At 56.4% G+C, this 27,979-nt stretch overlaps 2 protein-coding genes across 3 annotated transcripts; both read right to left on the bottom strand.

The window, feature by feature from the left end:
- Positions 1 to 38: 38 nt before the first annotated feature.
- LAD1 (ladinin 1) lies at positions 39 to 11,201 on the bottom strand. Of its 2 annotated transcripts, none has more exons than XM_066203845.1 (10): positions 10,848 to 11,201; positions 7,552 to 7,692; positions 5,771 to 6,257; positions 5,210 to 5,353; positions 4,448 to 4,497; positions 3,596 to 3,668; positions 3,056 to 3,187; positions 2,611 to 2,700; positions 1,454 to 1,531; positions 39 to 1,134 (listed from the first exon to the last, which is right to left on the bottom strand). In XM_066203845.1, exons 1-10 carry the CDS (start codon positions 10,883 to 10,885, stop codon positions 1,126 to 1,128), a joined length of 1,242 nt encoding a protein of 413 aa, XP_066059942.1. In that variant the 5' UTR covers positions 10,886 to 11,201; the 3' UTR covers positions 39 to 1,125. The 2 variants fall into 2 exon arrangements, with proteins under 2 accessions (XP_066059942.1, XP_066059943.1); XM_066203846.1 differs by having other exon boundaries at positions 5,210 to 5,350.
- Positions 11,202 to 18,351: 7,150 nt separating this feature from the next.
- On the bottom strand, positions 18,352 to 25,284 carry TNNI1 (troponin I1, slow skeletal type). Its single transcript, XM_066203822.1, is given in 9 exon segments — positions 18,352 to 18,700; positions 18,991 to 19,101; positions 20,393 to 20,569; positions 21,025 to 21,114; positions 21,201 to 21,332; positions 21,869 to 21,910; positions 22,661 to 22,689; positions 25,087 to 25,195; positions 25,198 to 25,284. Coding segments are annotated over 8 exon segments (759 nt in total). The 5' UTR covers positions 25,270 to 25,284; the 3' UTR covers positions 18,352 to 18,700; positions 18,991 to 18,993.
- Between the last annotated feature and the right edge of the window lie 2,695 nt (positions 25,285 to 27,979).

Here is a 27,979-nt window from a genome sequence, read left to right as displayed (position 1 = left end):
TTCCAGTCCCAGACCAGCAGTAGGTGACCAGGAGCATCTTAGAAAGAGCAACTTTTATTAGAAAAAAAAAAAAAAAAAGGCACAGAGAAACCCAAGTCCTTTCCCAAGCCTGACGAGCAGGTTCAGCTCCAGGGGCAGCAGCAGATTCCCACACTGAATTTGTCACCACATTGGTTGCTAATGGCACAACCCAAACCCAAAGAATGGCCCCAATAGGAGAATTTGAGCCCTTTGCCCATGGCACCCTATATCCACCCTAAACGCCTCAGGAGAGCATCCCCCATCCCTGCTGGGTGGGCTCAGCAGCCCAGGGAATGCAGGATCAGGGGCTGCACAGCAAAAGGCTCAGAAGGAAACACAAAAGGCAAATGAGGCCCAGCACAGGGCACTCAGCTCCATGAAATCCCCCAAACAGGGCTGTGGCCATGGCCAGGGCCAGCTCACCCTCCCTGGACCACTGGATGAAGGGTCACTGCTTGCAGGGGCAGGGGACGGCAGGGCCAAGGACAAGTCTCTGGTTCAACTGTGTGTGGAAGGAAACACCAGGGCCAAGTCTTCCCTTCTCCCATGAGACATCTCCGAGCACTCGTGTGACTTCATTAACATCGGCCTCTGGTTGGGTCACTCTGGCAGTGACAGCCTGGCAGGGGGGTGACACCTGCCTGCCCCACCTGCCCCAGGTAGCTGGGACGGACGTGGTCCATGGATGTGCAGCTGGAGCGCCCTTGGCCAGGCAGGTTCTTGCCCCACTGACATCTTACAGCTGCCAGGGAGCCGTGTGGGGGATCCCCTTTGCCAGGGCAGTTCCGGGGCACAGGCAGAGATCAGGAACAGAACAGCAAAATGTGGTGGGCAAACAAGGCAGGAGTTTGCCTTCAGCATCTGCGGGGAGCCTGCAGGCCTGGACACCTCCAGACAGGCAGTGAGTGGGGACTGGGGACACAGGGAGACTCTTCCAGGCTTCTTCCTTCCCATCCCACAAGCAGAGGGACCGCATGAGCTGGGCTGCACCCACACGGGGCACAGGGGACTCGTGGCAGTGGCTGCTGGACGGTTGGGTAGGGCTGGGCTTTGATCTTTGGAGCAAACCAGTTTTTCCCAGATGGTCTGATACCACAGCTGGTATTACTGCAACTGGAAAAGAAAGTGGGAACCACTGAGGCTGTGCCTGAGGCTGCAACCGCCCCAGAGGCAGCTGCTTTAACCAGGACAGTGGCTGTCCACAGCAGGGGAGGGGGCAGGCAGGCTGCTCCTAAATCCCATCACAGGCCACCTCCCTTCTCCTCCCAGACCAGAGTCCTTCTCTCCCTTACAGGTGGCTCCAGTTGTCCCCACTTGCTGACTCCCCAAAGTCACGGGGTCCTGATGACCCCCACGTCCCCTCTCCCCCCATATCCTGGCTCTGGCCCTACCTCAGAGGCTGCACCAGGTTTAAGAGCAGCTCCATAATTACCTTGGTGTCTCCAGAGGTGTCTCCAGGTTGCTTTATCCAGACGTCTCTCTTTGGCAGGCTGTTGATTCTCCGGATTTCCTGCGAACAGGAGAGTCAGAAGGGCCAGGAGAAAGTTTTCCCCACGCATCGTGTGCAGCGTTGCCTTGGTCTGACTGTATCCAAACCTTGAAGCACACATTGTCCAGGTAAAACCAGCCAGCTATGGGACCCTGTACCTGGGAGACCCTCAAAGCCAAGGGCAGCTCCAGCCCCAGAAGCGGAGCAGGTGCAATTAAAGGAGAACTGACCAAGAAGCTGCAGGAGTGACTCCAGGAACAAACCCTTTGCTGGCACAGCTGCCTGGCACAGACACGTCTGGGCAGCGTTGATCTCCCAGCCCAGCCCGGACTCACCTTTCCTGGCTGCAGGCCCAGGCTGGAGCTGTGCCTCCTCAGCCAGTTGGCTGCCACAAGCAGTGGCCAAAGCCCTCCACTGTTGTGAGCAGTGAGACCTGCCCAGGACCTGCTGAGCCCCTCCTTTCCAAGAACGTCAAACCACCCTGGGGCCAAAGACTCTCTGGTCCCTCTCCTGCACATGGCCAGGTGATGACCACTGAGTCCCCTTGGCTGGGCACTTTGCACCTACAGCCACAAGACCCCCTATTTTTGGAGTTTGGTTTCATGTGGGGGTGCAGATGGCTCGAGACCCCTCATGCACCAGGAGCTCTCCAAGCACACACAGGTCTCCAAGCCCCTCAGAGCTGAGGGCCCGAGCACACAGCTCCTCCCCCACTGGCCTCCAGGCACAGCTGCTCAGCCAGACAGAGCAGATGGGATGGCTGAGATGGGATCATGCTGGGGTGCCAGGGGCCGGTACCCCTGCATGTCCTGGGACAAGCATCCAGCTGGCTCCTGCTCCCTCCTCAACCCACCAAGGGCTGGAATCAGCTGTCTTAGGAATTTTGGGCTCACAGTCAGGACACAGCAACAAGTAGAGCCCTGATACATCATCATGGTGGCCCCGCAGCTCCGAGACCTCCAAACCTGGCTAAACTGCTCTCAAATCCTTTAATAGGATCAGCCAAGGGTCAATTCACGCTTCAACCCTGCCCCGAGGTGCAGCACCATGTCTTGTGGGCCTGCCTGGTCTCAGGCAGAGAGGTTGACACAAGCTGGTACCTTGCTGTTTTCCTCCTTGGCAGGCTCCTGAGCCCGGCTGATCCACAGATTAATGCGGGATGTCACCGATCCTGGGATCTTCAGGCTGTCCTGTGGCACACAGAGGGATACCAGGGTTACAGCAGTAGCTCTCCCTCTGCACGAATGTAACCCGGCCCAGTCCCCAGGGCACGGGGAGACTGAGCGGAGCTGCAGCAGGCAGAGCCCAGCCCACACGTTGGCTCCATCCCAGCTCCTCCAATTCCAGCGCTCGGCAGGAACGCACACAGTGCCGGGGCAGTTCCTGTGCCCGAACGCAGCCCTGGCACCCAGCTCCCACCAATCCCAGCAGCAGCCTGCCAGGCTGAGCCTGCTATCCGAAGAGGGGAAGATCTGCCCCCAAGCCGGTGCCTGCCCCAGCACAGACCCGCCGGGAGGTCCCCGCTCAGCGCAGCTCCTGCCTCACCTTCCTGAGAGCCGCCGGCTCCGCCTTGCTGGGAGCGCTTCCCTCGAAGAAGTTGCGCTTGCTCGCCACCCCCTCCGAGGAGAGCAGGCGACTCTTCTGGACAGGCACGGAGGATTTCACCCCCTCCGAGCGCTGGGAGAGAGGGGCGTCAGCAGGGCCGTGCTGCACCCCGAGGGGTGAAAAGCAGAGTCCAGCTTCGGGCAAACACCCTGAGCCCCTTGGGGTCTGGTCCCCCCCCCCGCCCATCACCAGCTCACAGCCTTGTGCACTTCCCCCAACGGACCACAGCATCCCCAGACCCTCTCCAAAGGACATCCCCTCCCTGCAGGGCCATGCAGCATCCCCAGACCCCCTCCAAGGGTCCCTGCTCCTAAAACCCTGAGGCTGATCCCTTTTCCTGCCTGGGACCATCTCCTTCATCCCCATTAGCTCTGCTATTTGGTGCAGCTTAGACCCTCCCCACTCGGCTCCAGGCCACCCTCTCTGTCTCCCCACACATCCCTCCCACCCCTGCCTGGCTCTGCCGAGGCCCTTTGGTACCTGCACAGCCGAGTTGTACTTTTCCAGCTTCTCCCCAATGGTGCTGTTGCTGCCTGGGATCCTCAGACTCGCACTGGTGAAGAAGAGGAAGAGTTGAAACCAGCCGCCTCAGGATCTTCTGGGACTCAGCCCATGGTCCTGGGGAGCTGCACTTGGCAGGAGAAGGCCCCATCCCACCCAGGCACTCCTGTATCTATCTGCCAGGTGAACCAAACTGTCCATTCCCTGCTAGTGACCGAGATCTCTGTGTGTCACCACCCTTCCAGGGCCACACTGAACACTGAAATACCTCAGAGCTCCTCAGCCTGCCCTGGGTTCAGCTCTGCCAACTCTGAACTGCATTGCCTCCAATGTCAGTGTGGCTCTGCCTACAGCATGCACCTGCCCATGGAGGAGGGGGAGATCCCTTGATCTGGTCACCAAAGCCAGGTCAGGTTGCTCATAGACCTGTTTCGATGTCCCCATGGATGGGACCTGTGCAGACACAAGCACCAACATGGAACTCCATGACTCAGGAGACAGTGAGGGCTTGCTGGGGGATATTGGAGCAACCTGGGAGAGCAGAAGATGTTCCTGCCCATGGTAGAGGTTGGAACGAGGTATTGAGGGTCCCTTGGAACCCAAACCATTCTGTGATTCCAGGATCTCATTCAGATGCAAACTGCAGGTTGGACATTGTCCTGTCCCCTGCCAAGCATCACTGCCCGCCCAGTCCAGCACCCCGGGGACCAATGTCCAGCAGATCCACGCCAGGCCCGTCAGGCCCATCACTTCCTCCTCCCTTGGAAAACAAAGGATGGCAATTCCTGCCCAGCAGGACCAAAACAAAGCAACGTGATGAGAGGAGCTGACCTCCTTGTGAGAGGGCTTTGGCTCTCTTCTTTCTGCTTCCTGGAGATGATCTGGAAGACACAAGGAGAGGAGAACCTGCAGTGAACTTTGCTTATCCAAGATAAGCACTATCTCACTGATCTCCCTCAGGAAAGCTGCATTTGCACTCTCACCAGAGCTTATCTCATATCTCAAAGCTCCCCAGACTATAGGCACTTTATGGTGATAACAGTTTTATTCCCAATAAAGCCTCATGGAAGTCAATCAGGTGTAGCCAGTCAACCCTGACTCACAGCAGGGAGGATCTTGACAGTTCTTGGTTTTCCCAGCCTCTTCAATCACTTTATTCCAGAGATCTCTTTTGAAATGAAATATACTCTCAGACTGTAACGTGGGATGAGAGGGAGGATGGATGTTATTTTTATCCTGTGCTTTCACATAAGACTGGAAAGGCTGGAAGGTGGATAGTAATTCCTGTGGCTCTGTAAATTCTGAGGACAATGAGCTCCCTGTTTTCTTGTCACTTCCCGTGAGTTTTCTGTCCAGCACTGGACAGAACTGGATGAACTGGACATGTTCATCCTCACACGTCTTCAGTCAGACATGGAGAAGGAAAACGGGGAAGAGGGAAGCAGAACTGCACTGCCCAGACCAAGGGTAAATTTTGAACACACTTCTGGGAACAGGCTCTGCCCACATAACCCAGAGGCCAAAGCAATCCCTCCTTCCCCCCAGCCTCCACTGCCTCAATGGAATGCTTTCCCCACCTGCTTTAGCTCTTACCCGAAAGGAGACGGTTCTTGGGCTGGCCCGTCGGATGGAGCTGCTGAAGGTGACGTGAGTTGGAGAAAGGTCTGGCTTTTCTTCAGGTTCCTCTTGGGCAGGGGACAGCTGGACTACCTGCTTTGTGGGTTTTCTGGACGGCTGCTGAGGAAAAAGGAGACATCAGATGCATCCCTGCAGAGTCTGCAGAGAAGACTGAGGTGCAGGAGCCGAGCAGTCAGGGCAGGAACTGGGTTGGAGTTGGAGATCAAAATCCTCTGAACCTTTCCTGTCTCAATTGGACATGCAGAGTTCCAAATAGCCCTTCAGTGTCAGCATGATGGCAATCAGAGGGACTTGCTGGAGAAGGTGACCAGGACAACACAGACCAGGGCAGGGGAAGGAGGCAGTGGGACCCTGTTCACCACCTCATGCTTTGCAGCTCTCAGAAAAACCTCCCCCAAAAATCCTTCAGGTCCCATTTCCCTCCTTTTGGTACTATTGGGCTGTCCCTCTTTCTGGTCCTCCCAGCACCCAGGAGCTCTCCCCCCAAGGCCTGGTTCTCCCCCCGTTCCTGCTCACCTGCTGCTCTGGAGATGAGGTCACTGCCGAGGTTTTCTCCTCGGCACTGATGTTTCCCACCCTGGTGAGGATCTTCACCTCCCGGAGCCGGCAGCTCCCAACCTCTGGCGGCTCCTTCGCCTCCTTCCTCTGCTCCCCCTGAGGAGTCCACACTCCTTGGTCTTTGTCTTGGAGCCGTGCCCTCACCACCATCTTCCTCTCAGAGGCTGGCTCCAGGTTCTTGTCTCCTGGCGGGTCCCCTCTGCCCTTGGCTGCCTCCTGAGCCCGCTCTGCAGCCTGGCTGCTCTCCTGCCTCCCGCGGGGCTGTGGCCCTGTCTCCAGGCAGCTTTCTCCCACCCCTGGCTCCTTCTGCTCCTTCTCCTGCCTCAGCTTTTCAGACATTGGTGGGACGCATCTTGTCCTTCTCCCTTCTTGCGTCTTCAGCACCTCTGAGAGCTTTCGCTCCTCCCCATCCTCCGGAGACTGCAGCTTCACCAGGGATGGAGGTCTAGGGATAGAGAAAATATGGGATGACAACCTCAGAATCTGAGGCTAGAGGGGTGGATTTCATGCTGCAAGTGAGGCAAAAGGCTCTGGGGAGGGACACAAAAATCCCACTAACATCCTGGAATCCTCCCTGCAGACCAGGGCTTGCAGCCACTCTCATCCCCATCACCCCAGCTCGGCTGTCTGAGAAAAGGTTTGGATTAAAATTCTTTTTTCTTTTTTGACATAGAGATGAACCATTTCTGCAGCCTCGTCCCAGGACACCAGCACCCATCAAGTCCTGTGCCAAGGAGATCCAGGCTCAGGGCAGTGTGCTGGGTCTGCAGCTGGATAAGAAGTGTGGCTGTGTCTCTTCACTGGACTAGGAAAAATCCCATCAACTTTAAGTGGGAAGTGTTGGTTGGAAGTCAATCTGCTCTGGCAGGTCCACCCACAGTCTCAACTCGACCTGTGAAAAGCTGCTTCCCCTCCTTTCCCCGAGCAAACAGGCACAAGGTCTGGGAAGGGGCAGAAGGACACCTGGCAGGCTGTGTCTGCACACTCCCAGGACTGGGAAGCAGATGAGATAACATTTGCCCTCCTGCTGAATTGCAATCACCACATGGCCAGCCTGTGTCAGCACCAGGGAAGAGGAACTTGTCCTTCCCACCTGGTTCATTCTAGTCATCTCCAGCCCCCATCCACCCCATATCCAACCCAATCCTAACTCCATCCTGTCTGGAACATGGAAACACCTCTGGAGTGGGAGTGTCACTGTAGACACAAACTACCTAAATACTGGACACTTCCAGGATCAGTTTAGAGAGTGGGTCAGGTTGTATAAGGGCAGCCTGATGGCAGAGCACTCCAAATCCCAGCTCCCTGCAGCCAGGGACTTGGGAAGCACCACTGGAAAGCTCTTGTGTTAGATCCCCACTTCAGCAAAGGTACCACAGCGTCACTGTGAGGTTCAGAGGGGCAGCACAGTCAGCCAGGCTATGCCTGCTCTGCTCTCCTGCTCTGCAGAGCTGGGCACCCCTTACCTGCTGCAGATCCCACCTGCAGCACCCACCTGAGCTTGGCCCTGGCATCAGCCCTCCCCCAGCACTCCTGCTCCTGTGCCATGGGGAGCCCACCTGAGACACCCCACTTGTGCTCCTCCTGGGGAGCCCATCCCTCCTCCCAAGGGCTGTTGGTTGGAGCACAGCTCTTCCCACAGCTGAGCCCTTCCTCAGCCAGGAGCCTGAGGAACCGCAGCAGCAGCTGCCAGGGCTCAGTGTCAGGAGTGAGGCCACTGCCAGCAGGACCCCACAGACCTGCTGGAAGCTGGGCTGGTGTCTTTGACAGGGCTGGCAGGTTCCTCCTCCGTGGATGTGGATGACAGCAGGTTGCGGTGCCTTCGCCGGCGCTCTCTTTGCTGCTCTTCCTCATCCTCCAGGGTCCTCTGCCGGGCCAGGCTGTTTGGGAGGAAACACAAGCACATGGGGAGGCTGTGTCCTGCATGGGCACCCTGAAGCCCTGGTGCCAGACAAGACAGGAACTGCTACACCCTGGGCAAGGCCAAGGGGCTGACAGAAGTCACCTTGCTGGAGGAGAGGGTTGCCAGCATGAGCCAAGTGTCCTCAACTGCTCTCACTCCACCCAGCTGATGCAGGCCCTTCCCAAAGCGAGTACTTGACTTCTCAACTCCCATTTTCTCTTGCTGGAGGGCGCAGTCATTCCAAAGGAATCCCCATATTAAACAAACATTCCAAGGGAAGGATATTGAACCTAACTCAGCCAGACCAGGACCCTTGAGCTACCACACAGACCTCAACCACACAAACTGGAAGGGTAACCACTATGGCACAAGATTTGAGGCCAAAACCAAGTTGTGGTGATAGCAATTTAATTTTTATAGAGCAAAAAGCCTCAGATGCAAAAGTATCAGAGGCTGAAGGCAACGGCTGAGAGGCTCTGCCTGGGGATGGGGCTGGCAGGGCTCCTCTTCCCCCCTGCATGGACCTGGACTGGGAATTGTTTATAGTCACAGACTGAGCTAATAGACAAGGTTTGGAATAATCTTTGAGCATTTTATTTTGCACAAGCCAAATGTGGGTTGTTGGTGGGTTTTTTGTTTTATTTGTTTTGTTTTTGGTTTTGGGTTTGAGTTTTTTGTTGTTTTTTTGTTTGTTTGGGGTTTTGTTTTGTTTTGTTTTGTTTTGTTTTTTAAATAAAACAGCACTTGAAATAAAATTTGTCTGGAAAACACCAGCTCTGCCATCCTTTCTCTGTGCCAAACCTGCCCACCCTCTGTGCCGGTGCATGAACTGTGTTAGAAAATATTTTTATTGGCTGGATGGAGCTTTTCAGAGCCAGGTTCATGTCCCCCGACACGAGCCCTCAATCAGCCACAAACACTGCAGGGAACCCCATGGAGCTCCCGGCACCCCAAGAGGACCTCCCTGCGCAGGGTCCATCCCGGGACCTCATCCCAGCTCCGTGCATGGCTTTGTCATGAATTTGACTTTCAGCGAAAGTCAGAGGGATAGGGCCGCGAGGACTCGCGGCTGGTTCCGAGTTACTGAGTAATCACAGCCGGTCATAAATTAATCCGCTTTACCCCCCGCAAGTGCTTGCGGCTTCTGTTCTTCCTGCTCGGGGCAGGCGGGAGCGCGGCGGGGCCAGCGGAGCGCGAAGCGGGGACAGAACCCGGCTGAGAGCTCAGGGCTGGGGACAAGACCGGGACAGGGTGGGGACAGGGCAGTGCCGGGCTGTGCTGCTCTTCCCTCCCCTCCTGCTGACCCCACACCCTCAACAGCAATCGGACGCACGGCTGGGGAGCTGCAGGCGGTGTCCGATGCCACGCCTGGTACTGGGAGAGACGGGGCAGGCGAAGGCTGAGATTTGCCCGGGGAGCATCCCCAGGTGGGACAGCCCGGCCGTGTTGGTACAGACAGCGATCCAATCCTGCACGCTCATTCCCAGCCGGCAGGTTCCCGGGTCGGGGGGACACAGATCCCGGTGCCTCTGCGCTCCTGTCCCTCAAGCAGTGACAGCACAGAGCACTGCTACCAGCCTAAATCCTCATGACGACCGAGTACTTCTTTGATTTTACATGGACAGTCTCCTTCGAAGTGAAAATGGGATTTTCCTGCCTTGGATTACCGTGGCTCCTTCTGAGGCAGCACTAAAACAGGCACTATCCACAGGCAGTTGTTTGTAATTAAGTGATCCACCCATCAGGCTATGGATTTGCTCTGCCAATCTTTTTCTCCTCTTTTCAAAGAGGGATTTATTTTTCGCTGTCTTACCTTTTTTCTCTCAAAGAGATGAGTAAAAAAACTTTGGCGAGTGTCCCTGCCTTGTCCTCTCCTGCCCTGTCAATGATTAGTACAGAGCTTTCTAACATTTCTGCTGTTTCAGTGCTGCCTCATCTCAGGAGAGCTCAGGAAATTTCTTGCAGGGTTGTGAAGCACACGGGGTGTGGGACCCGGCTGGGCTGGTGTTGGGGTAGGTCCGTGGCTTAGAGGAGATGGGTCTGGACAGGGCTGGAATGGCCTCTGAATCCGTCCCACCCGTGGCAGAGCCAGCTGAGAGCTGGTGGCCTCCGAGAAGTGGGGTCTCAACTAAAATAAGGAAGTTTTTCACAGTGAGGGTGGGGAGGCCCTGGCACAGGGTGCCCAGAGAAGCTGTGGCTGCCCATCCCTGGAAGTGTCCAAGGCCAGGCTGGACAGGGCTTGGAGCCACCTGGGATAGTGGAAGGTGTCTCTGCCCGTGGCAATGGGTGGAACGAGATGAGCTTTAATGTCCCTTCCCACCCAAACCATTCTGGGATTCTGTGCATTCCTCGTTCTTACACCCAGTACTGAGATTTGCAATTAAGTCTCAGAGCCATAACATCCACTTAGAGCAGGACTCCTGCTCTGATCTGTGGGACAGTGTGGCTCTGTTTGAGTTTCCATCACTGCTCCCGCCCAGCTGAGGCTGGCGGGGCTGCCCTGGGGTCTGCAGAGGGTCAGGGCTGATCCCACCTCCCTCCAGCCTCGTGCGAGCCCCTGGCCCACCCCAGGATGCCCAGAAGTGTTCCCCTACTCGGGATCACTCTTTGGGAAATCCGAGGGAGTTGGCGGTGCTGCGGGGATTGCTCAGGCATTGCTCGGTCACTGCCGCTGAATCAGGGCTTGCTCAGCACAGCTCGGGCTGCAGTCTCCGCAGGGCAGAGCAGGACACAATCCCAGGGGCTGCACGGGCACGGGAGGAGTGGAAACGCCCCCAGCCAACTCAGAGCAAGTCTGGAGGCACAGTCCAGACGGTCTGGCCCCAAAGAAAGGCAAAAGAGACCCAAAATGTATCCAGCATGGGGCGAGAATGCTTATCCAGGTAATTCTCTTGTGCCCGGCTCAGCTTCCCCAGGCGGCAGAAACAAAAACGCCTCTGATCTTGCCCAGCCACAAGAAACTCCAGCAGCGCCGAGCTCTCCGTGGGGCTGACATTCTCCTCTGCAAACAACGCTCCCAGGGCAGCTGCCCTCTCTTCCCATCCCCCCCAAAACCCCTCGGCCACCAGCAGCGCACCCTCACCACTCCCTGCCGGCGGTGCAAAGGGTTAAGCGTTAGTCCACAGCACTCACCTGGAGAGATCGGACCAGTTCCTTCTGCTGAAGGACATTGCTGCTTCCCGGGAGTTTCAGAGAGCCCCCAGAACCTGAGCAGGCATTCAGGCCAAGGTGCCGTGGGAGCCGCGGGGATCAGCGCTGCCGGAGACTCTGCTCCCCGAGAAGGAGGGAGGAACTCCCTGCAAGGTTATTTCCCTGTGCACCTTTACCCTGCCTGCCACCAGCTGCATCACATGGTTCCTTATCTACCTGACACAGGCAGGGCTGTGATTTGTGTGCCAGCGGCGCGGGGCGAGAGCCGCCCTGCCCAGCAGTGCCACGCAAAACCAGAGCCCTCCTCGCTGCCAGGCTCCGGGCCGGGACCCGCGGCTCGGGCCATCCACGTCTCCCAGGGTTTCGGAGACAACTCCCTGCAGAGAACCTGTTCTACCAGCCACAATCCACCAGTCAACAACTCCTGCAGCCCGGCGGAGGAGGTGAATTACCCCGGGCTGAGTGGGAGGAGGTTGGCTCCCGGGGATCCAAAACAGTCATTAAAACACCTCCGGCTGGGCGCAGTCCCGTGCTTTCCAAAGAGCTTGGGAGGGTCCCCTGCTCCTTCCAGCCCTTTCTAGGTGTCTCGGATGGAGCTCTCAAGGTCTTCCCATTCCTATGAGCTTTGCTGCAGCAGTGAGCACTCACGGAGTCTCGGGGGAGGGGGATGGAGCATGAGGGGGATCCAGTTTTTGTGTGCTGAAGCCCTGTGCCAGAGAGGAGCTGTGTGCCCAGGCTCATCCCGCACCTGGACCCAAGCCCATCGAACCCATCACCCCCTCTGGCTGTGCCCCGAGACCCCCACCCTTAGAGAGGGCAGCCCCTCCTGCCAAGGGCAGGTGTGAAGCCACGGGGGAGGCTGCCTTTAGTGGGGGAACAGGGCTCGTCTTAGGGCTGGATGGGGTCCCAGGCACCGCAGAGACAGGTCCCAGCCTGGATTTTCCCACAGCATGGCCACAACCCCAGTGCTCCCACTGCTCGGGCAGCCAGGCACTACTGTCTGCAGGAAATGTCATCCAGGACCCCTTGAGTACGACCTCTGCTCCCAGTGAGATCCACCCCTGCACCAGCCCGAGGAACTGGTTGTGAGGCTGGGCTGGCCCTGAACGCCTCCAGCCCACAGGGGTGTGCCATGACCTGAGCAACGATTTTAATCAAAGGTTCCTGATTAAAATCCCATTTCTAGGAGATAGCCCTGTCAAACGAGCCGCCTGCTCCAAGCAGGGCTTGCTCTCTGCTTTTCTTTCTTCTTGCAGTAATCACTCATCTTTCAAGTGTTTTCATATATACAGAGAATTGAGTTAGTTGTGGCATAAGGGAAAAAAATTACTTAAATAACCTTGCAAGCATCCTGCTAATTGCTGACAGACTATATATAGCAGTCCAGCATCAGCAGCTCCTCTAAAGCAATAAAAGCTCTGTGATTAATGCACAGCGAGCATGGCGCTTGCAAAACGCATTGCCAAAGGATAGCACTGGAGCACAGGACTTAGCAGGGTTTTCCAAAGGATTAGACTGAATGTGGCAGTGAAAGAACACCCTCAGCTGGGATCTACACAGCAAAGGAATATAAAACCTCCCAGTCTGCAATTCCTCTGGTTATTAAGTTGAAGAAATTCGAGATGGGCATTTAGTGCCTGGGGATTAGGCAGAGGATGAGCCTCGCTGACACTTGCCCCTTCCCGGGGTTTTATTTGCAGCTCCGAAAACTTTTGGAGCTGAACAGAGTTTCCTCTTTATTCAAAATCCATCAGAGGGTTTCTCCTCCATGGGTTTGCCCTGTTTCCCTCAAACCCAGGAAAATGGTCACTAGAAAAAATATCCTTCCGTGATAAGTTCCCAAGGCTTATTCCCCACTGCTGGAAATATTCTCTTTTATCTTGGGTGGGTCCTGCTGGGCTGTTCGGCAGCACAAAGCATTAATCTCTCATGTCTGGATCTTTGCCGCCATGGAGCTCCTGTTTTCCCTGATGTTCCTCACATCTTTTCATGTCCACCATAACCCCAAAATTTCACTCCCAAGAAGGTAAAGCCAGCCCAGAGCCCCTCATCTCATAGATGAAGTCATGCTGGATTTTTCCCCTGTGTCGCTTCATACCCCTCTAAACCTCCTTTGCCACTTTATCCCCAGACTCCAAGTGCTGGCAGATCTTTCTGAATGGCTACATCACCAGTCTTTCCCTCTGCTGTGACAAAATCGCAGGAATTATCAGCAGTTTGTTATCTCACTACTGTTTTCTCTCCACTGGTTGATTATTTAGCTCTGTTTGGACTTTCCCTCTGAGTTGTGCTTGACCTAAAGGTCTTTGCTTCTGGAAACCCAGGAAAATGCTTGTCTCCCAGGTCACCCTTATCCACAGGCTCATTGATGCCTTCAGCAAACAACAGTCACTTTGTCAGACCGGATTTCCCTTAAGAAAGTTATTTAGGCCACCCTGAGCTCATCCTCAAAGCACAGCCCAAGCTGCAGGTCCCCAGAGTTGAGGGTGATGAAATCAGGCAGAGAGATGAGTCTGTGAGGGAAGGGATGACCTGAGAACCAGTCTGATGTTTATCCAGACCCACTCCATTCTCCAGGCTGTCCCATCTGCTGTTCCAGACCCACAGCCCCGAGGGAAAGGCGCTGTGCTCATAGCCGAGGGAGCAGAGCTGCAGGATGTGCCCTGAGCAGGGAAGCTCCAGGGCCAAACCTTTCTCCCCTGCTCTGCCCAGGGGAGCTGCACCTGCCCAAGGAGGAGCCCAGAGCTTCCCTGGTGTGATCAGCAGGACTCATAAATACCCTCTAAGGAGCTGGACCAGTTTTAACAGGGCTGGTTTTTCCCTTGGGAACAGTGTCCTGTGTCTTATCACAGTGCAGATCCTGTTTCTTTGGCCATAGGGTGGTGGAGAGCGCCCAGTCTCCACAGCTGTGCTGTAATTATGGCATTCCTCAGCTTCTCCACGGCCCAGCCATGAACCCTCCACCATCCCTTGTGCTGTGCTGGTCCCTCAGCCATGGCACAGCTCCTCCCTGTCTCCCAAGGCTCGTCCCTGCTGCTCTGCCGTGGTGGAGGAGCATTCTCTTCCCAGCCTTCCCTCCTGAGCTGGGACATGGGGCTCCATGGCCAGGAAAAGGGGTTTTCACTCTTGCTCACCTCTATCCCAACACTGCAGTGGTGCCACAGCTGCCAGAGGTCCCACCAGCATTTAAAAGCTCTGGGAGGAGCTGGACATCCCCCTGCATCCCTGGGATGGTGCTCTACAGGTTCTGGAATGATCCAGGGCTCTCCTTCCCCCTAAAATGTATTCAGATTTTAGGGAGATGTGTGTGATGGTACAGAGAGAGCTCTGCAGAAGGATCTGGAATTGGTGCTTGCTCAGAAACTGAACCAAGCCCAATCACAGCCTCTTCTAGGAAAGGAAATATTCCTAGGAAAGGAATATCCATTGTCTGAACTGCCTGGCACCAGCTGTCAGAGGGTTTATTTTCCTTTAGAATTTAGAGTTTTATTTAAAAAATAAAAATTAAAAAAAAAAAGATCTTGCTTCAGAAATTCCATTGTGCCTCACTGTCTTTCAGGTTCCCATTCCAGTCCCTGCAGATTGGCCTCCTCATCAGATGCCATCCCTGTGACACTCCAGATCTAACGATGGCAAATGAGGGACATCCCCCAAAAGTGACATCAGTGCAAACTTCTCAGGTGACGGACAGAACAGGCACGGCTCACTGCCAGCAACTCTGTGACAACTGCACCCTCCCAGCACAGGGAGGGACAGAATCCCAGAGTGGCTGGGGCTGGAAGGGACCTTTGGGGATCAGCCAGTCCAACCCCTGCCCAGGCAGGGTCACCTGGAGCAGGGGACACAGGGATGTATCCAGGTGGGCTTGGGATGTCTCCAGAGAGGGAGACTCCAGGCTCTCCTTGGGCAGCTGTTCCCTCCAAGGAACAAAGTTCTTCCTCATGTTGAGGTTGAACTTCTTGTTTGAGTTTGTGGCCGTTCCTCCTTGTCCTGCCCTGGGCACTCCTGAATTGGTCGTGATTCCTGAGGCACAGGGCTCAGGCCAGCAAGGGAAGCTGGACAAGAGGGATATTCCCTGCTTACCCTGAGCCCTGCTCCTCCCCGGAGCTGCAGCACCTGAGCCTGGGAGGCTCCAGGAGGGGAAAATTTCTTGCGGTTTTTACCACAGAGGACACACAGGACCAGCTGTGCTGAGTCAGGGGTGACAGGGGGGTGTGCCATGGCCTTGCCATGGGATCTGATCCTGCACCCAGAGCCCACAGGGGTCCCAGGGTGATGTTTCACCTTCACCTCAGGGGCTGCAGCCCGTGCCAGCCCTGTGCAGGGCAAGATGCTGCAGTCACCTGCAAAGGCCGTGGAATAAATTTCACCCCCTCCAGCCTCCAGCTGAGCTGTAAATATTCAGGGAAATATCTGGGCCCAGTTCAGGTCTCTCTGAGCATGACTGACCAGCAAGGAGGTCACACAGCCCCTGTAACTTGGAAGGGACCGTGTCACAACCAACAAGGATGTTTTTGGAAGTCCATACTGTCTTGATTTCTTTGTCCTACTGTCCAATTTAATTTGAAATTTGTGTAGTTTTAAGATTCTAGTGCTGTGCTTTGCTTTCTTTCGGGGTCTAGGCTGCAGCGGAGCAAACTGCAGGACAGTGGGGAATGGGCTTTGCTCAGCTCAAGGAGATAGGGCTGACTTCCAGTTCCTCTAGAAAGAGACATCAGTGACTCCTCCAGCATCAGTCTCTCTCCCTGAGAACAGCCTTGTGAGTCCCCGACTGGGGCTGAATTTTCAGTAAAAATGTACTGGAGGGTTCCTTTCTAATTCAGTGAGCAGAAACTGAGGTTATTGTCACCTGGGAGGGAAACAACCGTGGGACTGCAGAGCTGTGGGGTGAGGGAAGCCAGGTGCATCCCCAGATGAAAGGCTCAGCCTTTCCCTTTGCCATGGGGAGAGCTGGGATCCCAGCTGGCCCAGGGCCACAGGAGCAGCTCCAGAGCAGAGATGGAGAGGAAGACTTGGATCCCAGTCCCTTATCCAACCAGGAGAGCTCAGAGCTGACTGTTGCATCTTCCCCTGGAGATTCAGTCTCACTAAAAGAGCTTTTATCCCCCTGCACTTCTTCTGTGTTCCTAATTAAACCGAAATCTGTAAAAAATTGTTTTCCCACGGCAGTCAGTGTGGTTTTCCACCAGAGAAAGATGAAAATGGGACCCAGTGACTGGGGAGAATTATACCTTGAAAAAGTAGGGAACCTTGTAGACAGAAAAGTTTTGGGAGTGGCTTTTTCTCACCCCTCAACGTAAAACACAAGGTGGCCCCATGAAGCCAGCTGTAGCCCATGACAGCGGCATGTGGGCCCTGGGACCTTGCTGAGCACACTTGGCTGCCTTTGGGGCTGCAGAATCACCCTGGGGAGCCCCTAGGTTTGGCTCTGCAGCAGTTTTGGGTGAGCAGGATCTGAGGGCAGGCTGGGCACAGGGACAGACACAGGGACAGCCTGAGCGCCCAGCATTGACCTGGTGAACAGCACCCCTATGGCCTTTCATCTTCCTTCCATCCATCCCCACCCCACAAACTCCAGCCCTTTTTTTTTAATTACCAAATTAGCATAATTGTACTAAGCTCAGGGAGAACAGTTCTCAGCCCCTGCTGTGCCATTTTCTGTTTCTATTCCAGGCCTGAAGAAGGCTTTGTTTCCACAAAACCTCTCTTGCATTTTCCAGCTCTACCAGTTGGTCAGGTCACAGTTATTAAGTCTCCCTGCACATCTTTCTTCCTCTGCCAGGATCTGTGTGAGTTCCCTCTGGGGATTCCCGGAGAGATCCCAGGATCTCAGACCTCGGCACTGCTCCCACCTGGGCCCTGAGCTTGGGGGGTTGAAGTGCCTCCAGTGTGGGGCAGACTGGGCCACGGCAGGTCCTGGGGGCTCACCATGCACCATCTCCAGTCACCTCTGGGAGCTGAGTCACTGGTGTTGGCCAAGACAGGGACACTTCCCAGGGCTGGGCCTGACTGGAACCCGTCCTGGGGTGCCTGGAATGAGGACAAAGGAGACCTGGCACCCTGCTAGGTGGCAGCAGCTTGGCCAAATTAAGCTTGAAAAGTTGAAAAATGGGTGGGAAAGGCTCTGTGTGCCATGCAACTGCTCCAGTCCTGCAGGAGGATAATGAGAGGATGGAGGGTCAAGTGGAAGTACAAGGACTGAGCATCCCAAAGACTGAGCCAAGGGAGCCAATTTTCCAGTGGCAGCCTCCTCTGATCCATTCCTGATTTGGGGAAGAGTTTGCAAATGAGTTTTGAATCCTCCATGAAGGAGCTGCAGGGTGCTGTGGCAGCCTTGAGTGCTGGTGGCTGGGCCAGAGAAGTATCCCCAGTGGTCTCCTCCCTCACCCTCCGTGCCAAGGGACAGTGAGCAGCTTGGCTCAGTATCCCTGAATTGGCCAAAGGAAGAGATGTGATGCCAGAGGAATTCAGCAGTCTTGGAGACAAGGCCCAAAGCCAAACCCACCTCCCAAGGCCTCTCTCTCTCACTCCCACAGCCAGCCATGAGTCTGCTGTGGGAAATCCTGCAGGAGCCATCTGCACAGGGCCACCCTTTCCCATCCCTTTCTTTAGGGAATGCAGTGTTTTCCTGGGAAGGTTGATCTCTCTTGGAGCCCACAGGCTTTTTGATGCAGTTTCCTTCCGGCCCTGTCTGGGACCTGCCCTTTGCTCCCAGTTTATTGCATTTTCTGCACTTTACAGGCTCTCTCCAAAGGGATGGGGGGTGCTGCAACACACCCCGGTGTGGTGTGGGCTTGAATCTGTAGATGCTGCAATTCCTCTGGATACCCTGGGAACATAGACAAAGCACTGCTGCAACTACCAAGAGCATGATCTGTGTGTGTGGGCTGAGCATCTCCTGCAGTGCCCCAGCCAGGAGACCCCATGTAGTCTGAATTCTCACTAATTCACCCTTCCAGCCCTGCTCCAGAATGAGCTGACACATTCCCAGCTGCTTTCACCGACCAGCTGTGGTTTGGGAGGCTGTGACACAGGAAAAGGTTGGACTGGGGGGAAAAGCATGGGTTGTTTGGCCTGAAATGTGGATTCATCTCTGGAATTAAGCCTTGAAAGGAGGCTGCCCCAATTGCCACAGCTCCAGTGCTTGTGGGGGGCAGTTGGTGAAGGAGTTGGTGTCTGGAGCTCTGAAGGCTTTTCCAAAACCAGAGAAGAAGTGGGGCTTGGAGAACAGGCAGCTCTATTCACCCAGCCTAGTGGCTGGGAAGCTGCTGCGCCCCTGGGGCCCAGCAACGTGGCCCTGAATGGGGCCAGGGGACACAGCAGAGCTGGTGGGACATGAGGAGCAACCTGGGGCTGGAAGGGATGAGCCCGAAGCCTGTGTGACCCCAGAGCATGGTGTCTGGGTGCCAGCGTGGGCACACTGCAGGGTGACCCGGCCCTGGCCCTGGGCAGAGCTCTCCCAGTGACAAGGCCACGCGACCTCGGCCCAGGACACGTCCTTTAATACACGTGTGGCTGCACAGGGACATCTCGGGGTGACACACCTCGGGCCGAGCCGCCGGGCATGGGGCATGGGGGAGCAGCAGCTGCCTCTGGAGCGTCTCTACGGGGCTGGGAGGGGATCGGTGGCCAGTGGCCCTTGGGGTGATGGAGGGAGGACACTGTGCAGGAGCAGGCCTGAGGGCACTGCTGGAAGGAAGAAGCTCAGGTCTCCTTCCCACACCGTTGTCCTTGTGTTTCAGCTCAGTGGGAATTCAGGGAAGGGCACAAAGGGACAGAGGAGCAGCGAGGGCAGGCTGGCAGCAGGGATGGGGTCCATCTTCTTCTCAGTGCTCCTGTGGGAAAGAAACAGCAGAGGGGCAGAGGCTTTGGGCACTGCCAGCAGCCTGGCAGTGGTGCCAGCAGTGCCCACGGGATGAGGCAGCACACCCAGAGGGGAGCACCCAGGAGAGGAGGAGAGGGGCTGGCTGGGGCCCCATGGCAGGGAGGTGTGGGACAGACGCCCTGGTGTGGGGTGGGACACGGGGATTTGTTGCCTTCTGTAGGGAGCGGGGGCATTTCTGCGTCTCTCCAAGCACAGCCCAGGAAGCTGAGCGAGCACAGGGGGATCAGGACCCGGCCCTACCTCTCACTGCCCCGTGGGGGACTTGGCAGCATCGAACATCTTCTTCCTCCCCTCCATGCCCGACATGGCTTCCACGTTCTTGCGCCAGTCGCCCACTTCCACAGGGCGTTCCTGCAGGAGGGACAGGCCTGGGGGATGAAGGGCTGGCAGCCCTGCCCCCTCCTCCCCCTGCACACAGCCCTCTGCTGGGGGACACAGCTGCCCCCTTGCAAAGTCCCTGTCTCTCTGCCATGTGTCCCTGCGCAAGGAGCTGGCTGGGGAGGTGGCAGACAGTGGCCTGATCTCCACAGGGAGATCTGGATCCATGTGGATACTCCCCTCCTCAAAGCCAAGCTGCATTCATGCACCAATCAATCATCTCAGAAAGATTTCTTCAGGAGGAAGAAACTTCGTGGGACTTCGGGTTTGTACCAGAACAGTGTGGCAAATGTTTTCACCGAAGTAAAAACATTTCCTGCATTGCCCTCCTACCTCCACCTTCTCTGAGCATTTGGTGGGGACTGGGATTGCTGGTGACAGTGGGAGCCTGGCAGACACTTCCAGAGCAGACAGGGGTGACAGCAGCTCTGGGAATGTGCCCAGGTGTCTGCTCTGCCAACCCCCACTGTTTGTAGATTACAGGCTGTGCCCCAACACCATCTCACCACATCTAGAACAAACCCAGATCCATTTTCCACCTGGTGCCCAGGGCTGTAAGCACGGTTTTCTGTCCAAAGGGCTGGAAAAGTGCTTTACCACAATGGGAGGACAAAGGAAAAACAGCTGAAAATTGAGATCCTCATCCAATTCTGCTCATTCAATTCTCATTCAGTCTGCTGAGCTGGAACGAGCTGGTGAAACCTCTCTGGGGAGAGGGGTGCCCAGCTGTACCTGGGATGAGGCACAGCTCCTGGTGCTGGGGCACCTGCACACCCCAGGCAGGTTTGGGCATCGCTGGCGTTGAGACTTTCCCTTCTCACACCTCTGCCAAGCTGGTGGGAACTGGGCCATTCATCTCAGGCCAAGTGCTGGGCTGCTCTGTCTTATCTAATCTGGGTCTGGGAGTTCCCTGGGAGTTTTCTGAGTGTGATTGTGCTCAACAGGAGCTCTCCTGGTTCCCTGATCAGAGATCAAAGACCAGACTCTGCATGTGCAGCTCAGCAGTGGTGGCAGGGGGGTCCAGGTGAGAGACCCCCACACACTCTGGGAGGGAAAAGCACCACAGACACAGCCCTAAATCTCACATGTTACCATACATCCATTGCCTGGCCCAGTCAAACTGGCCCTAAGTGGCCCCACAACATCCCACAATGGGAACGGCCTCACAAGGGTCTTTCCAAGGGGGAACACAGGGTACCCTGGAGAAGGGCAAGGGCACCCCTAGGAAGTGTGTCCATCCCTAGCCTCCAGAGGAGTCACCCACCTTCTCCGTGTCCTCCTTCTTGACAGACTTCAGGTTGGCCCTGAGATCCATGGACACCTTGTGCTTGGAGCCCAGCAGAGCCCTGAGCATGGCATCAGCCGAGACACGAACCCGGCGCAGGGGAGGGCGCTTGAACTTCCCTCGGAGATCGAGAACTTTGATTTTCAGATCTTTAATCTGCAGGGGCAGGGGAGGAGGAGGAGTGGGAGGTCACTGCTTGGCTGCCTTGCACAAAGAGCCCCTGTGGGAAGCAGCACTGAGCCCCAGAGGGGTCTGCACCTCTCCTGCAGGGCCACCCCCACCAAGGCTCTGCTTACTCATGCTCAGAGCTGGGCCAAGGGCTGTGCCCAGCCTGCTCAGGTGGCAGCTGTACCACGAGAAGCTCTCAGACCCACAGGGGTGACCAGGAGAGCAAGGAACCTCTCTGTGGACTCCAAGGACAGTTTGAGTTCCCTTGGGCAGGGATGAACCTTGCTCTGAGTGGTGCCTTGCAGAGCAAACACTAGCCGTGAGATAACCCTGGTGCCTGTCCCACATCCCAGCTCAGCCTGGTCCATGACACATCCGCACTGAGGCCAGAGCTGCCACTGGGAGGGAGTTTCCAGAAGGAACCAGCCTGTCCTCCCTCCTACCTCCCGGGTGTTATGGTTGCATTTCGCTTCAATGTCATATCTTTCTTCATCCACAATTTCCACCTTCTCGTGCAGCTCCCTGCACAGGTCCTGGGGGCCAAGAAAACACGAGAGCAGTGAGCGAGACCCCTCCCTGTTCCCAAGGAACTCGCTCCACCCTCGGGCCTGAGGAGTACCTGGAGCTGGCTCAAGGAGAGCCCACTGGTGTGCAGTGGAGTGACCCGCTCAGACAGGTACCTCTCCTTCTCTGCCTGCTTGTCCACAATCTCCTGATCCCACTCCTCCTTGGCTTTGGCCAGCATCAAACTCTGTGAGCACAGGGAAATGGCAGAAGCGTGAATTGAACAGGCCCCTGGTTCCCCCTGAGCCACTCTCCACATCTGTAGGATGGGACAGTCTAGTGAGCCGAGCCCCTCCCTGCTGCCCCCAGACACACATCAAAGGCTCCCCCCAGCTTTGGTGTGGGGCCCTGGGGGCAGGTGGGGCCGGGCACCGGGGGGCTGAGGGGGCCGTGGTCTCGCTGGGTGCTGACGTTGGCTCTGCCGGGGCGGGGAATGTTTATCCCAAGCCAGAGCCCGGGGAGCTCCCGGGCTTGTGCTGGAGCACAAACGGGCTAAGGCTTCAGAGCTGAAGGTGTGGGGGTCTCTCCCCACCTCAGTGCATGGGAGGTTTGTTTGGACCACAAATCCCACATGAGTGAGAAGAGAAAGATGGGGTGGGAGCTGCTCCCCACAGCCCATCCTTGAGCTGTTCCTCATCCCTGTCCCACCGACCACGCACTCCAACCTGGCTCCTTTCCCCCAGCAAGACAAACCCCAGGGAGTTTCCAGCCCTCAGGACTCACCTTCAACAAGAGTTTGCGTGAGGCTGTGATCTTGGATTTTCTCTAGGGGAAAGGGGAGGGAAAGAAAACACCCTTTGAAAACAAACGCGCAGCAAACGCAGAGCAGCACCAAGGTCTCTCCCAAAGGGAAAGGCACTTACCTCCCTGCAGGCAGGTGAGCAGCCAGGGAGGAGCAGAAAAAACAAGAGAACAGGGCATGAGGGAATGACAGTAAAAAAGAGGGGGCAGTCAAGGAAAGCATCTCATGTGGTTGCAGTTGGTTCCTTATTTCTGAATCTCACAGCTGCCAGCAGCACATGAGCCAGGTCTGAGGAGAAGGTGGCCTCTGGAAATGCAGTGGGAGCTCAGGGCCACAGCTAAGAAAGCCAAAATGTCACTCAGGTGTGACAGGTGAGCTGCCAGCTCAGTCGCAGGCAGTTCAGACACCCTCATTTCCCCACTCCCACTGCAGCTGGGACATCCCCGTGTCATTGCTCCAGGAAAGCTTTACGGGGAGTTTCTCCCTTCTCTGCTCCCCAAGGAATGTGTTGTATTTGTACAATGTGCTACAGACAGCCTCACGGCAAACCCAGAGGTACTGCCCTGCCTCAGATCCGCATTTTGGGACCTAGGAAATACCCGAGGTTTGAACAGGAACATTGAAAGGGTGAACAGTTTGCATTTAAAGACAGTTTTTGCAAGGGGATGGCACAGAGGTCTGGGGCAGGGCAGGGTCCCCCAGTCGATCCTCCCCAAAGGGACAAGCGCAGCCGGGCGAGGGTTTATGGGATCCGAGGGCACTCCAGCACTCACGGCTCTGGCATCGCGGCGTGTGCTGTTCCCTGCCAAAGGAAGGGAAAGAAGCTTGGAACAAAGGCGCCAGTCCCAAAAGGCAGCGAGGGAGCGATGCCGAGGTGCGGTGCTGCCCCGCGCTGTCGGCGGAGGGAAGCGGCTCCGCAGCCTCCATCCCCTGTGAAACTCGGGACCAGCCGCCGGGCTCCGGGAAAAACCTGACTGCATCTCGGGCAAGCTGCAGCGTGCCGCCAGCCGGGCCTGCAGGACTCGGGCTCCTGCTCCTCGGGGCTTTTCCCAAGCTCCGAGCTGTTCCCCCGCCGGCTGCGTCACTCGCCCCAGCTCGGGGCAAGGGATGGAGGCTGGAAATCTCAGGAGAAATGGGGGTGCCTCGGGGGTCTCCCCCTCTGTGTGGGCTCAGGGAGTCCTGTCCTGCAGCTCCCGTGGGCAACGGCAGGGATGGCAGAGCCAAAACCCATCCGGGGAGTGCCAGAGCAAAGGGCAACACCTCTGCTCTGGAGCCAGGCTGGCAGCACTGGGGGTGTTCAATCTGGAGTAGAGAAGGATCCAGAGAGACCTGAGAACCCCTTCCAGTGCCTAAAGGAGCTCCAAGAGAGCAGGAGAGGAACTCTGGGACAAAGGATGGAGGGACAGGACAAGGAGAATGGCTTCCCGCTGCCGGCGGGCAGGGTTAGATGGGATATTGGGAAGGAATTCTTGGCTGGGAGGCCCTGACACAGGATGCCCAGGGCAGCTGTGGCTGCCTCATGTCTGGAAGGGTCCAAGGCCAGGCTGGACAGGGCTTGACACAACCTGGGATAGTGGAAGGTGTCCCTGTCCATGGCAGGGGTGAGACTGAATGGTCTTTCCCAACCCAAACCATTCTGGGATTCTCTAAGTCAGAGCCCACAGCTGAGCAGGTTCCTTCAGCAGCCACCTTCCAGGTGAAACACTCAGGGTTTCCTATTTTACATTCGTCTGGTAATTCCCAGCCCTGGCAGCTGCTCCCCTGGCCCTGCTCTGACCCCGCTGCCTCCTCCTGTGCTGAGCAGCCAGGGCACCCTGTGAGCCCAAGCAGCAGAAAAATGTGGGGGGGAAATACCAGCAAACAGCATTTTCCAGGTGTGGGTTTAGTCCTTTTCCTTAGGAGTTAGGTGGACAAGCTGGGATTTTTTGCCTTGATCCTTTAGCATCCCCCAGAATTTGGAAATTGCTTTGGATCCCAAAGATTCATGCTGGAGGAAATGAAAAGCTGGTCTCAAACAGCTGCTCCCAGGTCTTTGTGAAGCCTGTGGCAGGGAAATCTCAGGGCATCTCCTGGCTCTGTCCCCTTGTCCCTGTTCCCTCCCCATGCCCCCACAGTTCAGCCAGAGACGTGTCCTGAATAAATGGGGGGGGTGGGGGGGTGGGGATGTAATAAAATCCAGCAGGAATCTTCTACCCCAGAGCCTCCCCATCCAGATCCCTGGATTTACAAGGAAAAATCCCAAACCCAGGAATTTCTTTGTCCTCAAACCACATCAGACAGATTCTGTTTCCTGCCTTTGTGGTGGTTTTTGGTGCTGTGACAAACATCCCAGAGGACACCAAGAATCACTGGTGCCTTGAACAGGCTGGGTCCCAGCTGCTGCCCCCAGTTTATTTCAGGGGTGGCAGAGGAGCTTTTCTCTCCCTGAAGCAGACGAGGGCTGGGCACAGCCTGTCAGCGTTTCCATTGTCCCCTGCTGGAGCAGAGCTCGACATTCCTTGGGGTGGGATCCACACCACACTTCCAGCTCACGACCTCTACCAAGGTCAGTCACAATTTAGGGCCAAATAGTCCTAAACTGGCTTCCTAAACAACAGCAGGGACTCGGCTGTGCCAGTGAGACACCCCCAGCAATCCCCATTGCCAGGACTTTTGGACTCCAGCTGGATCTGGAGCATCCATGAGAGACTTTCCTCTCTGATGGGTACAAGAGGATCTGGACAAGCTAATTCTGCACTCTTTGCACTGTCCCAGCTGTGAAAAGCTGATAAAGCTTATTGAGCCACTGGATCATGGAAATCCTTAAAAGAAAGAAATCCCATACACCCAAACACAGTGAATCCTGACATCCTCCCCCATCCCAGGAGGCTGAAGACAAACCACAAGTGCTCTCCCAGCTACCACGACTCCACACTCTGTTCCCACCCTGAACCTCCCACCAGTGAACCAGGCTGGAACACTCAGGCAAGTGCTCCCCAAACAAGTCCTGTTTGCCACTTTTTGGGAAAAAAACAGGCAAATATCAGCTCCAAAGTCTTTGTCCCCATTGCAGCCTCGCCAATCCTCTCTTCAAGAGCAGAGGAAATGTCTGACCCACCTCAGAGAGGGGAAGAAATTCAGGCAAATTCACGTGCTGGGGGTTCCCCTCTGTCACGTGCCAGTGCTGGGGTGTCTCGTGGCCATGTCACCACCAGCACACCTGGAGGAGGACACGGGGCAGGGGCAGGGGCAGTGTCTTACCTGGCTGTGCAGGAGGGAGGTGACGCCAGGCTCTGGGACAGCTGCGCTCTGCCGGGGCTGGAGCTGAGCAGGGGGTATTGAATCCCAGCCCTGCCTGCAAGTGGTCGGTAAAAATAGCACAAATCCCCTCCTCTGCAGGCATCTGCTGCAAGCCCCGGGAGTGCTGGGACTGCTGCTCACACCTGGGGCACCAGCTGGAACACAGGGACACACACAGGTCACCCATGTGTCGCTGCACTCGTCTCCCAGGGCACCACAACCCCCCTTTGGTTGGGAGAATTCCAGGGCTGTTTGAATGGGAATCATTCCAGACTGATTTCGGTGGGAAGAGACTCCAAAGCCCACCCAGTCCCACCCCTGCCATGGGCAGGGACACCTTCCGCTAGCCCAGGTTGCTCCAAGCCCTGTCCAACCTGGCCTTGGACACTTCCAGGAATGGGGCAGTCCTGTGCATCCTGGGCATCCTGTGCCAAGGCTTCCCCACCCTCACAGGGAAGAATTTCTCCCCACTATCCCATCTAACTCCGTCCTCTGGCAGTGGGAAGCCATTCTCTGTGTCCTGTCCCTCCAGGCCCTTGTACAAAGTCCCTCCCCAGCTCTCCTGGAGCCCCTTTGGGCACTGCAATGTCCCCAACTGGGGCAGCACCTGCTCACACGTGGGTTGTTGTGGACACACAGACAGGCACAGGCTGACCAGTGCTGGTGATGCCGTGGGGATGGGGTGGGTTCTCCTGGCACCTCTGCCTCGCATCTGTCCAGTGTGACAGAGCTCCAGAGATGCTGGAAAAGGCAGGGGAGGAGGTGTGAACAGCCTGGGAGCTGCTGCTGTGCTGACCCCTGCACGATGGGGCACACACAGGACAGCACTGGCCAAAGGGTCTCCTGGGAGCCACCAGAGAAGGACAGTGAACCTCACCAGGCCAGGCCACATTGCTGATGGTGTAAGCCAGCACATGTGGGGTCACACTTCAGGTCAGGTGGGGTGGGGACCAAGGAGGGCACAGTCCCCTCTTTAAGGAGAAGGACCAGCCCCACTCACCCAGCACAGCACTACAGCTTGGCAGGCTCAAGAAACTCCCAGCTTCTCACAGGCCCTGAGGTTTCCCCTATGAAAAGCAGTGAAAAAGCTGCTGTCTGTCCCCACTGCTCCCCACAGAGCCCCTTGGCCAGTGTCCCTTTGCATGACAAGGACTGCAGGGGCAGGCAACACCTGTTCCCCGGGATATTTTTAGGGACAAATTTAGGAGCAAACAATTCCCAACATGGGGCCCAGGAGGGACAATGCCTGGCATGTTAATCCTGGGCTTTTATGGCCGAGAGGGGAACACAGCCGCAGGATTGGGGCAGCTCCCATGGTGGGGAGCACAGACAGCCACCATCCTGCAGAGCCTTCCCAGCTCCTTCCCCCTGCCTGGACACCAGCAGGAGCTTGTGGGAGACCGGTGACAGTAGCAATGGCAGTGGCAGTGCCATCCTCGTGTGAATCGCACCAAACAAGTCCCCGTCAAAGGGGAGAAACCCCCGTGCATCCAGCTCACCCCCAGGACCCCCGCCCGGACCCTTCCCTGGCTCCAAACGCCAGTGCGGAGGATCTGCTCTCACCCCCGAGCAGGAGGAGGAGGCTTTAACCAGCCCCGTTAGACCTTTAAAAGGAAAAGCCCCCGCGGGGCCAGGCCCTCCAGCATCTTTCCTCCCGGCTGCCTTGGGATTGTTTTCCGAGCACAGAGGAGCCAAAATTAGCCCGTGACAAAGGCGCTGCATTCCCGCAGCTGCGGGTATGGGGCGGGGGCTGCTTCGGATGCCATTTGCTCCAGTCTCAGGTTTCATCCTCTGCTGGGACCCGGAGTGAGGAGGAGGAGAGGGCAGGAGAGGGATGGGGCAATGGGACCCCTAGATTTGGGCTTTTCCCGTGGGTTTCAAAGCCCTGGCTCTGCCATGGGGGCTGCACAGAGGGACTGGCAGGGGACAGAGATCTCCCATCCCTCCTCCCCAGCTGACACAGAGGGGACGTTCTGAGTGCCCATCCCCATCCCTGGCTCACAAACCACAGGGAGCTGTCTCCAGGTGAGGAGTTGTTTTATCAGGTGCCACCTGGGCCTCGGACACCACCCTGAGCTGCTGGGGGTGGGAAGGATCAGGCTGGAAATCTATGGGGTAGAGCAGTGCTGAGGGCAGATTCAGAGCAAAATAATAAAAATATATCTGTGATTGGCTCCGCTGGTCAAAGCTGGGTGCTGGTAACACCCAGGTCATGGCTTTGATCCCTATTCACTGAAGAGTTGGACTCAATGATCCTCGTGGTTCCCTTCCAACTCAGACTATTCAGTGATTCTGTGATTTGTCCATGTGCTGCTGCTGCTACAAATCAAATATCCCCCTGATACTGGGAGCCACTGACTGAATGGAAGGGTTCCCCATGGGCTTGCCACCAAGGGGGTGAATGCCAACAGAAAATTCCCAGAGAGCTGTATGGGGAGGTCAGACTCAGCCAGGACCAGGTCCCCAGGGACAGCTGCTTGTCCCTGAATGTCCCTGTGATCTACACATCACCTGTGTTCAGTCTCACAAGTGAACCCCCTGCCATCTGTTTAGAGGAATGGGGCATTTTCCCCCTCTGGACCTTCCAAGTCCCTGGAGGGTGTTGGTGCATCAGCCCCACACCCATGGCAGGGGCTGCCAGAGCTGCCCAATGGTCCCTGGCTCCTCAAGGTCTTGGGACTCCAAACGCAAAGGTATCTGATTCCCGTGAGCAGTTCGGCTGCCCCACGTGAGGCAAATCTCCCTGAAGAAATGGACTTGAAGCAATGCTGGACGATCTCTTCCCTTCCCCTGGAATCTTCCCACCCATCCTG

Source organism: Chamaea fasciata, unplaced genomic scaffold, assembly GCF_029207755.1.
Source record: "Chamaea fasciata isolate MVZ Bird 193981 ecotype frontalis unplaced genomic scaffold, bChaFas1.0.hap1 SCAF_25, whole genome shotgun sequence".
NCBI lineage: Eukaryota > Metazoa > Chordata > Aves > Passeriformes > Sylviidae > Chamaea > Chamaea fasciata.
This window is presented reverse-complemented; position numbering and strand designations above follow the sequence as displayed.

Excerpts from the sequence above, each read along its gene's own strand:
- LAD1 (XM_066203845.1), bottom strand. The coding sequence starts at position 10,885 with ATGTCCTTCAGCAGAAGGAACTGGTCCGATCTCTCCAG. Across the intron at positions 6,258-7,551 it reads ACCAGCCCAGCTTCCAGCAG|ACCTCCATCCCTGGTGAAGC; the intron begins GTCTGTGGGGTC and ends CTCTATCCCTAG. Across the intron at positions 3,669-4,447 it reads CAAAGCCCTCTCACAAGGAG|TGCGAGTCTGAGGATCCCAG; the intron begins GTCAGCTCCTCT and ends CTTCTTCACCAG.